The 15,637-nt window shown below is 42.9% G+C and overlaps 1 protein-coding gene across 1 annotated transcript in view; it reads right to left on the reverse strand.

The window, feature by feature from the left end:
- Nucleotides 1-3,657: 3,657 nt before the first annotated feature.
- Nucleotides 3,658-15,637, reverse strand: part of LOC149070233 (chordin-like protein 1) — a 78,012-nt gene continuing 66,032 nt past the window's right edge. Inside the window, exons 10-12 of the mRNA XM_089249881.1 lie at nt 6,653-6,937; nt 4,174-4,272; nt 3,658-4,058 (exon numbers count right to left, since the gene is read on the reverse strand). Coding sequence (XP_089106007.1) covers nt 3,910-4,058; nt 4,174-4,272; nt 6,653-6,937 — 533 coding nt within the window. The 3' untranslated portion in view covers nt 3,658-3,909. The remainder of the gene's footprint in view (nt 4,059-4,173; nt 4,273-6,652; nt 6,938-15,637) is intronic.

Raw genomic sequence — 15,637 nt, forward strand, 5'->3', positions numbered from 1 at the left:
GGCGAGTGAACAAGTGAGTATCATTATGAGTGACTATATAAATGACCGTGTCAATGATCGAGTGAGCTACTCACTCATTTGCTCCCCTCTTCATTCATGTTTCTTACGGTCGCTCGTCGACCCTGTCCAACGCTCTCTAGGTCAATATTAAAGTCACTTTCACTCTGTTTTGGTCATTCACATGATTGCGTACAGGTTTGGTCAGTCAATCACATACTTGCACACTGGTTTGGTCAATCAAATGCTTATACACTCTCTTGGTCACTCTCCTCGTCACTCACATATTCACTCACTTTCTCAGTCTCATTTTTTATCACTCGTTCTCTAGGCAAAATAGGATTTATAGTCTTATCTCTTGTGACCAATAAAAATTTTGCTGCCCTTCCTGTCCTACTAACTTTCTTGGCCATTCGTTACTCAAATTTGCCGCCCCTCTGAGCTTGCCGCAAACCAAGGCCCCCCCCCCCCTGTTAATACGTATATACGTAAATACTCTAAGATCCGTATAAACATCTCTTGATAATGTCAACCATCATCAGGTTGAGTAGTGCAATCTATGACGGCCCAACAGCCAACTTCTATTCTATTCATCAGACTACGGCATTTTGGTTGTAAATGAATTGAATACGTTGTGTTTTGAAGATGTCTCTGCCACAGATGAAACCTCTTGTAACTCTACCCAAACTGCCCAGAAATGTGTTTGGAGCGGTCGCAATGACTCAAGTGATGAAAGTTTGCACGTGACGTAGCAATATGAACTTCTACTTTGATTCCGTTTTTCTCGTTAGCATATTTCACACTGCTAAGAAAGCTATTGGGGTATAGACATTCAGAGAGCCAAAAGCTGGTTCAAATATTTAATTGATACAAAAAGAAATACCTTTTTGAGTACAGGAAGAAGGCTGAAAACCAACGATTATGACTCAAAATAACGAAAATAAGACACCGAACAGCTGTTTCGAGGAGAATGTATCCCCCTTCTTCAGTGATAGAAGGTCTGTTACACTTATACAGCGCAGACTACGCGAATGAACACAACACGCGGTTGGCCGACGCACAATGGTAATGACGGTCAGACCCGCAACTGAGGAACAGCAGGTAAGTCTTGTGCCCCGGGAGCTGGACTAAAGGGGGGTGCTGAATGCACCCTTCAACTGCTTCTTCTACATTGTGTGTAAGAGCTAAAATGCGTTCTTGTACCGGCTGAATAATTATGTAGTTGCGGCCCTGATGATGATGGCAGAGGAAGATACTTGATAGCGATAATGATGCATGCGATTACTACTGCAGACGCAGGGCTGGAGTTCTGGCAGGTGCGAAGGGTGCAGTCACACCGGGCCGTTAGTTTTAGGGGCCGCAAAACGAATTGAAAATAATTTGCTTACAATGAGAAAAATACGTTGATTGCATTGTTACATTTTGACTTCTTATCAAAGCAGTATCTTAAGACTCTGTCCAAGGCAAGGGACCCTCGAGATGTAGGATTTTGACAACCCCCTCCCAAACCCACGGTCTGCATCTCATAAGTTCGCGCCCTAAGCAAGTACTATTTTTTGGGTGGGGCTGCTCTTGTACTGTTTTCTTTGTGGCAGAGGCTGGGGAGGGATTTGCTTGTAATGCAAAAAGCATTCATCCAGCAGACGCTGGTATGGGCTTGCTCAGGGGCGCTGGACAAGAAAGAGCGCTGAATTCTCACCCTAACGACGTATGTATTTAAAACTACAGGGGGGTGGGGGTGTGATGCGGCTGAAAGCGTATTTAGTTGTAACTCTGGGCAGAGAATCCATCTAGCCTTGACAGCCCTTCCATTGTGATGTACTGTGTATAGATGTTGTAGAAATGGCGCCCGCATTTTGCAGCAGAATGGGCCTGATGCCTATGCTATTCTCTGGCATATAACCTGCGGGACTGAGTCTTATTTCAGCCCCCTCAAGGATCTTGAAAAATAATTTCGGAGGGCCGCAAAAGCAGCTGTTTTCGCACCGGGCCGCAAAATCGTTAAACCCGTCCCTGTGTAGACGGAATGTATCGATGATGGAGTGAAGGGGCAATTTTAAAAATTGGGCCCAAATATCGAAGAAATATAGAATGCTGGAGAAGTATTTAACTAAAGAAGAACTTTCATGAATGTGAAGTGCTTCAAAGAAATCCAAGTCGAGAGGTGAAGAACATTTCTGAACGATTTCAGAAAGAAGTCCTTCACGTTTCGACTTAGATTTCTTTGAAGCCTTTGCATTCATAAAAATATTCTTCTTTAGTTAACAATTTCTCCAGCACTCCCATATTTCTCCAATATTTAGACAAAATTCTAAAAATTGCCCTCTCATCGTCGATACAACCCATCCTACAATCGTAATCGTATGCTTCCTCTGGCTTCATCATCATCGCGCGTGGGCCTCATATCAACCACGTGTCTCGTTCAAGCGAGTAGTCTGTGCTATACCAGACTTTTTACCGCTAAAGAAGAGCTGTTTGATGTCTTAATTTTCGTATTTTGAGTTACAACCGTTGGTTTTCATCACTCTCTCTATATATATATATATATCACACATCATTTGAGTAAATTTTCCCTACGAGTGATTCTTAAGAGTGGACATAATACATAGTTGCATATTTCCCTGAATTTTGTGAAAGATTTACATTTTTCCCTGCCTTTTTTTACCAAAGATTTTACATTTCCCTCGACCATTTTTCATTTTTCCTTGACTTTCCAGGTCGTTTAGAACCCCGTATAGAATGTACCGAATAATCTACTCGTGTCAACGAAAGCTTTCGAATATCTCGTTAAAGAGCTCTATTTTGGTGCCGATTCTATAATATCTAGATCAATAGAGAAATACACTCAATCTTACCTCGAGACCATAAACAGTTACAAAGTTCCAAATACTTATATGTGCCGAGTTATATATATATAATTTTTTTTTTCTTCAGTTCAATTCTCATACACTAATGCCTAAAAAAATTTATATTAACTTCGAAACAGGACATACGATTTCACACAGTAATTCGGATCAGCAAATCAGGGGTTACCAGCCGCAAATAACTTATCTCTCTCTGGTAAAATAGTAACAATTTGAAATCGTACATATATATATATATAGAGGGTGGGCGAAAAGTCCGTAGAAATTTTAAAAATGAATAAAAACCGAAATAAAAAATGGTTTGCGGGGTTAGCATCGCTAGATCACGGGAAATTTTTTAAGACGGAAAAAAAAAACTCAAAACAACCGATAGGTGGTGCTGTTACGAGTGACTTTAGTGGAAATAAGCAAATGAGACAGTCATAAGAATTACGCCCCTAATCCACAATCAGTTCACCTCTGTGAACCATGTATGTGGACCTGCTGCACTCTGGCGTTGCTGAATTTGTGACTCGCCTGCAATGTGTTATCCCATGTGGAACGCATACTGCTGTAATAAACGATTTGGAGGCATTCCGTTCGTTATTTGCGTATCTTTTCTTTGACTTAGGTACGTCAGTGCCACTTATCGGCTGTTTTTGAGGGTTTTTTTTCGTCAAAAAAATTCCCGTGAGCTAGCGATGCTAACCCAGCAAACCGTTTTTTACTTTGGTTATTTTTCCGGTTATTATGAATTTTTAAAGTTTCTACGGACTTTTTGTCCACCCTGTATATATTTTTTTTTTTTTCAGTTAACCATACGCACTGACAAAAGCGCGCGCGCGCACACACACATTTATATAAACTGTAGATACGACGAATAAAAATTCAAAATACGCAAGAGCGTATTTCAAAAATGCCTCAAATGAAAATTTACATGGCTACCTAAAGCGAAAAGAAAAATATTTCGTCTTCTTGAACTGGAATTTCGTCCTTCGACATCGAATGTTTTTACATGAGAGAAGTGCGTTCTTTTTCATGACGGTACCGGTGGGTTCCCACGTTCTCCTCAGAAATGCAGGTCGGGATCACAGCTTGGCTCCTTCGTAATTTCTCGCAAGTGAAGCACTTGTTCCAGTCTTTGGATTTTTGTGGAGCAGCGACTGTTGCAGCGATCAGGCAGGCGTTTGGCTTTCCTGATGAATTTCTCCATATTCTCTGAGCAATTGATAATGGTAAATGGTTTGAAAAAATATTCATTTCAATAGGATTTAAGGTGGAATTTAGATAGAGCATTGTTTTCTAAACTAAAAGACGGTAGAGAGAAGCTTACTTATTCTGGTCGCTCCAAGCATCTTGAACTTGAAAGTTTTCGTGAGCGTCTGAAATTCGAAACGTGACAGATGCTGTTCGGAAAAGTCACCGATTCGACCTGGAGAACATGAGACAAGAAAGAGACGAGGTGACGAGACAAATATACACAACATATTTGTATGAAAATATACTAAGTGTGAAGTACCGTATCCATAGGCTGAGCGACCACCGGTTAGACACGACAAAACATCTTTAGACAAGCTTAGTCGTTTTATTTGCATGACACAACGTTTCAGTTGGTCTGACTAACCTTTCCACCTTTGATGACCGGACACACCCCGCTTCCAATTCGGAGAGATATCGAAGCCTTCCCAAAGGAAAGTTTTATTATAAACAACGAAACAAATTCGCCTCAGGTGAAGACAACAGTAAAACAAAAAAATGATCGTTAGTCTGAAATGATTTAAGAGATAAATAAAATCTAAACAATCATCGCCAATGGCCAATCAAAATTATAAACAGGATTATAAGATGATGGCGTACATGTAGTCGTCCATCCAATAAGAATCTAGTAATCGTAAATTAATCGAATGACTGTCGATAATCTCTTGGGACATAGAATTTCGATTCACAGTGAATCAGCTAATCACAGTCATCCATGTTGTCATATTGCGCAGCTTCCACATATCAATTCAATTATCATCATCGGGTCTTCAGCCGATGTAGCCACTATTATCTTTTCTCTGGGCCCAAGCATGATGTTGCCATCGGAGCTGTCGTTGGACTTTGTAGGCGTCTTTGGTAGCACTGGAATTCCAACTACACTGCCACGTCTTAAATAGATTCTCGCGCAATAAGCGATGGACATAGATGTTCATCTGGAGTTTGAAGATTAGTGGCTTCCCCTTAGCAAGTTGGTGTGCTTGCTCGTTGCCAGCTACTCCAGAGTGCGACTACACCCTGAGAGCCACCAAGCCTAGAAGAGTAGGTGTAGTCCAGGGCCTATCCTGGCCAAGGTAGAGGACTCACCCTAGCCACTCAGCCTAGAAGAGAAGACGTGGTCCAGGACCTGGCCTGGCCACGCTAGAGGGCTCATCCGAGCCACCAAGCCCAGAAGAACATAATTACAAAGCCACAGATATAAATTTTGTATAATAGGAGTTTTTTAATTGTGATCTTTAAAAAAAAAAACCTATATCCACTTTTTTCTCTTTTTTTAAATAATGTGTTTTATATTCATGTATTATACATGTATAATATAGCACCCGACACCACCCAGCCCCCCCCCTCATTTGGAGCAATGGCTAAAATTGACAATGGTAGATAGAGCCTTGGCGGTGCTTGAAATGAAATGAAAATGAGTGGTGGATTCCCATTTGCTACATAAAAGACGGCGTTTTCCGTGGTGTGTGACGTATGCCCCCGAAACATAAAGTAGGAATGGTCTCTGTGCTAATTCCACAGCTCTTGTTTGCCTCTGCGTAGGATCACAATACCAAGAAGCGCATTCGTAGGGTAATTACCGCTGCACCACAGACTTACAGACCATATTCCGGAAATTCTGTCGGACGCCCCATCGGAAAACATCTTCGCAGCAACTGCAGAGTATCATGAACTTTGTCAATCTGTTTCACTAAGTGTGGCATAAAGTTAAACCGGCTATCGCTATCTATATGCTCTCCTAGGTAAATCTTTCGCTTCGAAGGCCAAATGTGGGTATCGTTGATTGCGATGCGTGGTTTATTTTTCTTAGAGTGGGACCAAAAAAACTTCTCGATCTCCATCTCAAAATTATTCTCACCGAGCCATCTAGTCAGTTTATAGAACGTCATCTGAGATTCAGTAGTGATGGCGTTGTAATTAGTACCAGAAATCACAAAACCAGGTCGTCCGCAAATGGCGTGAATATGGATGTATGGTTTCCAATCGAGCTTAAACAAAGTGTCCAGGACCACAGAAGAGGACCATCCTCATACAATCTTTACCTTTTCAACCGTTGTTAATAGAAACATACTTTTAATTGGAAAAATATATTTAAATAACGTGCCCATTTTAAATATGACATTTGTTCTAATAGGTGCCGTACTGAGACAAAATTCGGTTTTTTAAACGGTCCCTCGCAGAGGCGGCTTGAGCCTACCTGCGGCCTGAGTGAAAAGACTCATGTGCCGCCTCTAAAGACAACCCTAGTGGGTTGTCTCTTTCTAGGGGTCAGCTTAGGGCAGGGGATCTTCAACCTTTCAGATACCGCGGGGCCCATATTGAAATTTCCCAAGAATCCCTCGGGTTCACTAACTCATACTGAGGTATTTATAATATTGTATATAAGAAAAGTCCAGGCTAACACAAGGGCTTACTCGTGTAATTTTACAGTAAAACTTCAAAAGAAGGGGCCGATAGGGCTCCGAGTTGTATTGGTGCAAAAATAATTGAAGAGTTTATTTATTCTGAAATTATTTATAACAAATACAAGAAATAATTTTTCTAAAAGGCCATACCATCTTTTATTGTCCACGTGAGAAGCCTGGTATTTTTGGCCGTTTCCATTATTTGGAAAGCGTACTGGTAGTAGCTGCTCGACGTGCTGGACGCGTGGCTCCTGTACACCACGGTATCTGTACCGAGGGGCAGACAGCCAGAGCTTCCGGCCCCGTCCGGGTTCCCGGCTCCTCCTCTGAAAGGCTTGTTGTCTTTACGGTTGTTATGTACCTTGTGTTCCGCGGGCAATGTCTGCTGGCGACGGATCGTTTGGCCCGAAGCGTCCGATATGATCATCCTGTTACCTGCAGAATAGAAAGGCCCTTATACTTAGGAAAACTGAATTTGCAATAATTACCACATGATTTTTCTCTTCCTGGACAGATACAATGGCAGTTAAAACAAATTATTTTCGACCACATGCATGCGATCGTATGCATGTCACATAGGTTCTCACATTTGTCTTTAGTCATCGTAACCATTTCGAATTATAAAGAGATGCCTGACCTTAATCAACACCTTCTATAGCAGAAAGCCTCCGCGAAAAGCTTTGACATCACTGAAGTCGTCCATTTCAACTGTAGCCATTGGATAAAACAGTCCGACGTATGCGAAATTTTTTCCCTTTTTTTTTTGCAGTATATTCCTTGACTATAGGTGAAATGGGCGACTTCAGTCACGTCATTAGCTTCGCGTCGAGCGCGGAGGCTTTCTGCTATAGAAGGTGTCGCCTTAGTACGCATATCTGGGGTTTAGCGACCTTCTTACGTATTTCATGGAATCCCATAGTTAGTTCATATATTCGTAGGCCTTGGAGTTATACAAGCCTCCTATGCATTTCGTGGGGGGGGGGGGGAGTATTCAAGCTCCGCACGCATTTGTGGGGTAAACAAGCCTCCTCGCATTTCAAGGGGTTTGCAAGCTTCGTAAGCAAGCCTCCTATGCATTTTTACGGGAACGCAAGTTTTATATTCATTAATATAGGTCGCATCCTCCTAATACTCATTTCGAAGGGGTAGACAGCGAACGCCTCTTACGCATTTCTAGGGAAGGGTAAGCAAAGTCCTAAACGCATTTCTAGAAATACACGTCTCTCACGCATTTACAGGGGTACCCATCCCTTACGCAGTTCTAATGATATACAAATCTTCTACGCAGGGAGAAGGAAAGGTAAGTATAGATCATGAAAAGTCGGGAAGCACCCTCCCTTTGAGTATTCGATGCCCACAGGTAACGAGAATTTGTTTCTCAAGGGAAGAGGTGACGTTGCTTCCATCTGCTCTCACTTACTGCGTGTGTACTTGAAAGTTCCTTAAATTTATTCTTCGATTTTTTTCTTATTATCCCTCGAAACGCAAAAATTATTACTGAAGAACAAAACTAAACTCTTTGGGGAGTGCGGGCCACTTCAATGACTTGAAAACGTGCACCGCGGGCCACTTAACTCTTTCAGACGCTGGTGTGCTCCACAAATATGCGGACTGCTGTTTTTCACTGCCACTACTACTACTACTTGACCGTACATGCAACTCGTACACATTGCACCACGAAATTTCCAACAAAATGGTACATGCCACGTGCGTGTGGGCGGAGCTGTGGCCACGGAGGGCACGAGGCGTTTTCCACGATTCGTGTGTTCTCGTACTCCATCTGCGATATTCGCAGTGTTTCTCGCAAGAGTTTGGTAAATTTTATAAGCTATCAGGTAAAATGAGTAGCCACAAACGTATGGATGACGGAATGAGACGGAGAATCGTCGGTAGATTGGAGGCAGGACAATCACACGTGCAGGTGACTGGCTACAGAGCTCGATGTTAAGCCCAGTGTCGTTTGCAATTTGTAGAAACAGTTTCAGGACACTGGATCCATATAGAGAAGACCTGGACAAAGTCGTCGAAGAGCCATGAGGATCGTTATGGCACTTTCAGCTCGGCGCCACAGCAGTGCTGCAGCATCACAGCTCTCACGTGAGCTGCATGCTGCCACTGTGACTCGAATTTCACGGTTTACTCTTGTCCGAAGGCTTCATGAGCGAGGGCTTTATACCAGAAGACCCGCTGTTTGCGTCCCGCTAAAGCCTGGTTTTCCTAGGAGCAGGTTTCTATAGCGCGCGCAGCGTAAAAGTTCTACTCCTAGGAAAACCCGGCTTAACTGCAGCAGACAAGAGAACGCGTTTAGTATGGTGCTGACAACATCAGCCCTGGACCAGACTTCAGTGGAGCACCGTGCTCTTCACAGATGAGTCGAGATTTAGCCTGGACACTGATTCTCGACGTACACTCGTCTGGAGAGATCCTGGTACCCGATACCATCCTTCCCACATCAGGGAAATGTACCACAATAGTGGTCCATTTCCCTGATGTGGGAGGGATATCGAAGTTCTAGATCGGACAGCATGTGGATCCGGTCCCAAACCTATTTAGAAACTTCGGGCCATTTTATGGAGTGGTTTATGAAAATAATCGATAGTATTCGTCTGTAAAAAGCTCTTACAGTTTCCATTGACAGTTATTGGCATAATATTGAGCAGCAAATAATGCACACAAGTCTTATTTTCTCCTATGGAAACCTATCCATTGGAAACCTTCCTCCTATGGAAACCTTCTCCCTTAATGAACGTATTTGGGAAACAAAGGGACATGCGACCAGATTTTAGGTAATTTTCATTTTGCTGCAAATTTGAAATTGTCAAAACTTTTTCGTCGATTGTTTATATGCTGTGTTTTGTTTATTTTGTCATTATGTTGTGTATAAAATGTACATAGTCTAATTTTACTATTTCGAAAATATAAAGTACGTGTTCGCCCTTCAGTAATTAATTTGTGATATTTGAAATTATCAGTTTTCAGATACTGTGAGATCTCAACCAGTGTCTAAGGGGCTCATTCAAGTATTACATCAGCATCGTTGGGGGGGGGGGGGGGGGTACCAGGTTTCCTGACTATTGATGAGGGGGGAGGAGGGGGTTTGAGTTTGAATAATGCTTACGTCATCAACCACCCTTTATAAAAATATGAGGTATTCCTAATGCCATCTTATATACTGGGCGTACTAAAAGCGAGAAGAACCTGTCGCTAATTTGTGGGCACCCGAACTAACATTCTCCCTATTGCTAAGTCCTCTATAGAACCACGTTAGTGATCTCTAAATGTCCCGTTGATCCTTCAAGTGAGCTGGAAATGTGTCCGGGCCGCTCAAGTGTTCTGGAAATGTGTAGCGGGCCTATAAAGTGCCCTTGAACTGTGTCGCGCGTCACTCAAATGATCTGCAACTATGCCGTTGATCACTTAAATAATCTGCGAATGTCCCGCGAGTAACTTGAGTGATGTAGAACTGCACTGCGAGCCGCTTAAGGGCTCCAAAACTGTGCAACATGCCACATAAGGGACTTCTGAATGTGCCACAGACCGCTTAAGTGTTCTGGGATCTGTAAATGTGTCGCGAGTCACTCAAGTGATCTGTGAATGTGCCACGAGCCTACTTAAGTGATCTGAAAATGCGTCATGGGCCACTTAAATACTCTGGAATTGTACCACGGGTCACTTAATAGATCTGTAAATGTGCCGATTAGTTCATTTTCAGAAAATTAGGTTTCGGGTGATGAACCCCCCCCCCACATGAGATAACCCGGAGACCCACGTTTGTCCCGTGTGCCATAAGTTTAACATTTGTGGTTTAGAGTGTGGGTCGCAATGAATTTCTTAAAGAGAAATTATTTTGTGTCAGCCTTGAAATTAACAGAAATTGATTATAATAACATATAAAGGTATTTTCTTCCGAAATTTTGTTTTTAAATATAAAAAAAAATGTTGTATATTATGGGGGGAGGGGGGGGGGTCATGTGGATCGTGGGACCGTGCCCCCCCCCCCTCCGCCCGGGGAAGGAACCGATCCCAATATGTGTTAGTAAGGGGGGGAGATTGCCGACGAAAATTTGCTGACAAGGGAGGGGGTACGAGTTTTGCTGATTTTACTGACGGGGGTCCAAAAATGGGCGGTGATACGGGGGGGGGGCGTGCCGCGTTCCCCCCCTCCCCCCCAGCGTCAAAGGTGGAGTCGACTGATCTAATGTATGTACTTATATAAGAATTGACAAAATCATCTTCGTGCTGCCTCCCCCCCCAAACTTCCAAGTCTATCTCCACCTATGGGTCAAAAATGGCTAAAAATCTGCTGACGTAATACTTGAATGGTCCCTAAGCAATGAGGTGCCACTGTAGTTATAAATTGAAATCCTGTCTCGTTTATATTCGGGTAAAGTTAGCGGCACAAAACAAGTTCATTACAAAGCCAAAGCACAAAATTATTTTTGTGCTTCTCACTTTTTCCAAATGAAAATAACATTTATAAAAGAAAAAGATGGCACGACATGTTACATCACGTCCGATAAAAAAACAGGACCGGTATATCGAGAGAAACCACGCTTATTACGAAATCCCAATGTAACGAATATAAAAAAAAACCACGAAAGAAACAACAATAACAACGCTATATTGCGAAATCCGGTATACAGCGTTGGCTATACAGCGAGAGTGTCGATTGAGGGCTACGGCGCCGGTTCGACAAAAAAAAAACACGTAGGCACTACACATTGTAGATCGGATCTGCATTCTGAAAGCAGTGTTTTTGTTTTTTTTTTCTTCCTGTTTTTTTGCACACACACACATATATATTTTTACCCTGAAATCACTGAAAATATCGTTGTTTATCTTGATAAGAGAAATTTTCCCATCGTCAGACAGATTGATTATATTTCTCGTGTCCGACAGCCACCATCAAGGACCGATTTAAGGACCGCGGGACTCGTTATCTGTTGCAGTCGATAGCCTGACGTTTTACGTTACAAAAATGTTGTCAGACGCGCCTGCGCAGTGTCGTTTGCAGATATATCTCCCATTATTATTATGTTATTTTTTGAGAGTGTACGATATGTATCAAGATGTTTCCGGATGTTATGAGTGTGCGACCGTTCATTTATTATTATTTTTCGGAACGTTTTCAAGGATGACTTGCGGACAAATTGTTGAGCAATGTCTCTCCTTTTTCTTCCTAGAGAGTGTATGAGCATGGGAGGGACCAAAATAGTGACTCACATAGTGTGTGAGCGTGAGAGAAAGAGGGGGGGGAAGAGTAACCTCAGAGCGAGTGCATTCATGTGAATGAGCAAAGGAGTCGCCGAGACAGAGAGGAACGAGGGTCAGTGAGTGACCTAGTGAGTGTATGGGTATGAGAGTGACAACAAAAATATTGACTTGAAGAGGATGTCAACTTGGGAATGACCAAAAGAATTACCAAGAGCATGTGCAAGTATGTGAATGATCAAAAGAGTGAATTTGAGAGTGCATGATCATTGAATGACTGAAATAGTAACTTGGACAGTGTATGAGTATTGGAGCGGCAGAAATGGTGACTCGGAGAGTGCACGAGTATTGGGGTGAGCGAAATAATGACTTAGACAGTGTGTGAGCAAGGGAGCGACAAAAAGAGTGGCCTAGTATGTGTAACCATGTGCATGACATAAAAAAGTGACCAGGAGAGCGAGGGATTAGGTCAGTGAGTGGCCAAAATAGTTACCCAAAGCGTGTTCAAGCATTTGAGTTCAAACACAGAAAATTATTGAGCGACCTCTCTTCTTTTTTCTTTAAAAGATGAACTCTGAAGTCCGAAGCTATTTTCGCATCAGACCACAAAGTAGAAATTGGTCCGATTTCATCTGAACGAAAGATAAAGGAAGGAAATAATTCATTATTTCTACGGATGATTAAAACTAACTTCATGATGATGAGTTACTAATTTACTACATTTCATTTGGTTGGAAAAAAGTCTTATTCTTTTTTTTGGAATGGTAGGAGACTATTCTGTAAAAAATTGAAACAGATGAGTCACTGTAGAAAAGGGGGATGAGGTCCTAGTTCAATGAGCGACCAAACGAGATACTTAGAGAGTTTGCAAGCATGTGAGTAAACAAAAGAGTGCCCAAGCATGGATATGATTTGAACAAATGAATGACCTAGAGCGTGTCCAACTTAATTATGACCTGAAAGTGGGATAGAGCACGTGCAAGCACGTGAATGACCAAAGGAGTGACCTAGAGCGTGTATGAGCATGAGAGAGAAAAGGGTGACCTAGAGCGTGTGCTTCATCTGAATGACCAAAATAGTCACTTCGCAGTGAGGAATGAGGGTCGTTAGTGACCAAACGAGTGGCCTAGAGAGTGACCTATACATAGAGAGAGCGCGTGCATTCATGTGAATAACCAAAAGAGTCACCTAGACAGTGAGGAATGAGGGTCAGTGAGGGACCAAACGAGTGACCTAGAGAGTGTGTGGGTATAAGAGTGACAAAAATATTGACTTAAAGAGTGCATCAACTTGGGAGTGACCAAAAGAATGCCCTAGAGCATGTGCAAGCATGTGAATGATAAAAAAGAGTGACTTTGAGAATGTAGGAGCATTGGGGCGACACGAATAGGGACTTGGAGAGTGTATGAGTATTGGATTGACCGAAATAGTGACTTGGAGAGTATGTGAGCAAGGGAGCGACAAAAAGAGTCACCCAGCATGTGCAAGCATGCGAATGACATAAAAGGTGACCCGGAGAACAAGGGATTAGGTCAGTGAGTGACCAAAATAGTTGACCAAAGCGTGTCCAAGCATGTGAGGGGCCCAAAACAGTGTGCAAGTATGTGACGGTTTTCCAACTAGCCAAATCGTTTCGGTAGACACCATCAACGACCGATTTACCGACCGCAGGGCTCGTTATTGTGCATAAAGATGGGTTTTCCTAGGATTAGGTTTTTCGCGCCACGTGAACCGAATTAGACCATTTTGCGCCGACAGAACCGTGTTAAATAATCACGCTTCGCGTTTGTGTTTTCCTGGCGTGGCGCATCAGATGAGGACGCCGATATTATAGTATATGGCCTTGGCATCAGCTACTCGGCCGTCTGCGTGTTCCTTTTTGAAGGGATAGGAAAGAAAACACACAAGAGTGAAGAGAACATCGGCAAAACGCGCGGCGCACGACGCATTTGACTCCTCCAGAAGCAGTCAGCCAATCACGCCCGACGTAAAGCGCTGTCGTGAGGCGTATTGCGCTCTGTAGGAAAACAGTCATGCCATGCTGCTTTTCTGCTTTTCTTATCGGTGAGTGCACGGCGTGTCGCGCTGGGCGAATCACGTTACGCGCGGCACTGAAAACCTGCTCCTAGGAAAACCCCGGCTTAATGGCAGTCAATAGCCCGACGTTTTACGTTACAAATTTTTTATTTTTTTTTTTTTCAGACAGGTCTTCAATATCGTGGGAGATATCTCCCATTATTATTATTATTAATGAGTGTATCAAGATGTTTCCGGATATTATGAATATGATCGTCTATTTATTTTCAAGGATAACTCATAGAAAAGTTGTTGAGCAACCTCTTCTGTTTTTTCTAAAAAATTAACTATGAAGTCAGAAGCTATTTTCGCATCAGACCACAAAGCGGAAATTAATCTGATCGAAAAATAAAGGAAGAGCATTATTTCTACGGATGATTAAAACTAACTTCATGATGATGCGTTATATAAGACTAACCTCATTTCGCAAGGATGACGTCACTCTCCTCTACCATACGAAGGTTTTTAGCAACTGGCTGTTGCGAAGACATATTATGGAAAGAGAGAAAATTCAACTGCCCCTGCGGGGAATCGAACCCACGTCCTTTCACTTTCCGGGTGAAAGCCCTAGACCACTAGACTACAGAGGTACCGAATCTTTCAATCTTTCCTTAGAGCTCGTGTACACTGAAAAGGACCGTACATGGACGGCCGGACCAGACTCAGGCCAAGCTCACAACTGCTGACGCTGCCACCAGATGGCGACTTATGCAAGGATGACGTCACTCTCCGCTACCATAGGAAGGTTATTAACAACTGGCTGTTGCGAAGATATATTTTGGAAAGGCATAAGTCGCCATCTGGTGGCAGCGTCAGCAGTTGTGAGCTTAGCCTGAGTCTGGTCCGGCCGTCCATGTCCCTTTCAGTGTACATGAGCTCCAAGGAAAGATTGAGCGCCTCGGTGCCTCTGAAGTCTAGTGGTCTAGGGCGTTCGCCTGGAAAGTGGGTTCGATTCCCCGCAGGGGCAGTTGAATTCTTTCCAAAATATATCTTCGCAACAGCCAGTTGTTAAAAACCTTCGTAATCTCATTTGGTTGGAGAAAAAAGCCTTGTTCTTTTTTGGAAATAGTGAAGCAGGTTATGCTATATAAGAAATTGGAACTAATGAGCCACTGTAAAAAAAGGGGGATGGGTTGAGGGGAATAGTTCAACGAGCGAGTTACTTAGAGAGTTTGCAAGCATGTGAGTGAACAAAAGAGTGCCCAAGCATAGGTATGACCAGAGCAAATGAATGACCTAGAGAAGAGATCTTCACAACCATTTTATGGTCACGAGCACCCTTACGGCAAGTTTGACATAATACGAATGCATGAAAAATTGAGACAATTTTTGTCCTTGAATGGAATTTGTAAGAAGATTAGTGGGTTGCGTGTACAATCGGGACGTTGATAAAGTGCTCGCGAACACCTAATCGGACACGAGCATCGTGCACTATGAGCATGTGTCGCTCGCGAGCAACAGGTTGAGGATGGCTGAACTAGAGCGTGTCCAAGCATAGGTATGACCTTCACAGTGGCCTAGAGCAGTGTTTCTTAACCTTTTTCAGCTCATGGCCCCCCATGGATCAGATTTTTTTTTCATGGCCCCCTGTCCTATCCAGGGCCCCCTCTACCCTCATCCAAGAGTGAGATACTTTCGTTTCTATTTTTTTATTATGAATGCAATTTTAATAAATCAGGACAATCTCTAGAATCCTGGCTAGGCACGGATTCAAATGATGAATTATCATCTCCCAGGAGTTTAATTATATGGTAAAAAAAGGTCTGTGTAAAATACAAGATGATCCAATGAGCATGCACGATAAATCGACTCTCCCAACACATCAACCGTTGCTCTGGCGGCCCTCCA

Source organism: Pholcus phalangioides, unplaced genomic scaffold, assembly GCF_987345545.1.
Source record: "Pholcus phalangioides strain wild (caught in Gottingen) unplaced genomic scaffold, Ppha-v1.0 ptg000022l_1, whole genome shotgun sequence".
Lineage (NCBI taxonomy): Eukaryota > Metazoa > Arthropoda > Arachnida > Araneae > Pholcidae > Pholcus > Pholcus phalangioides.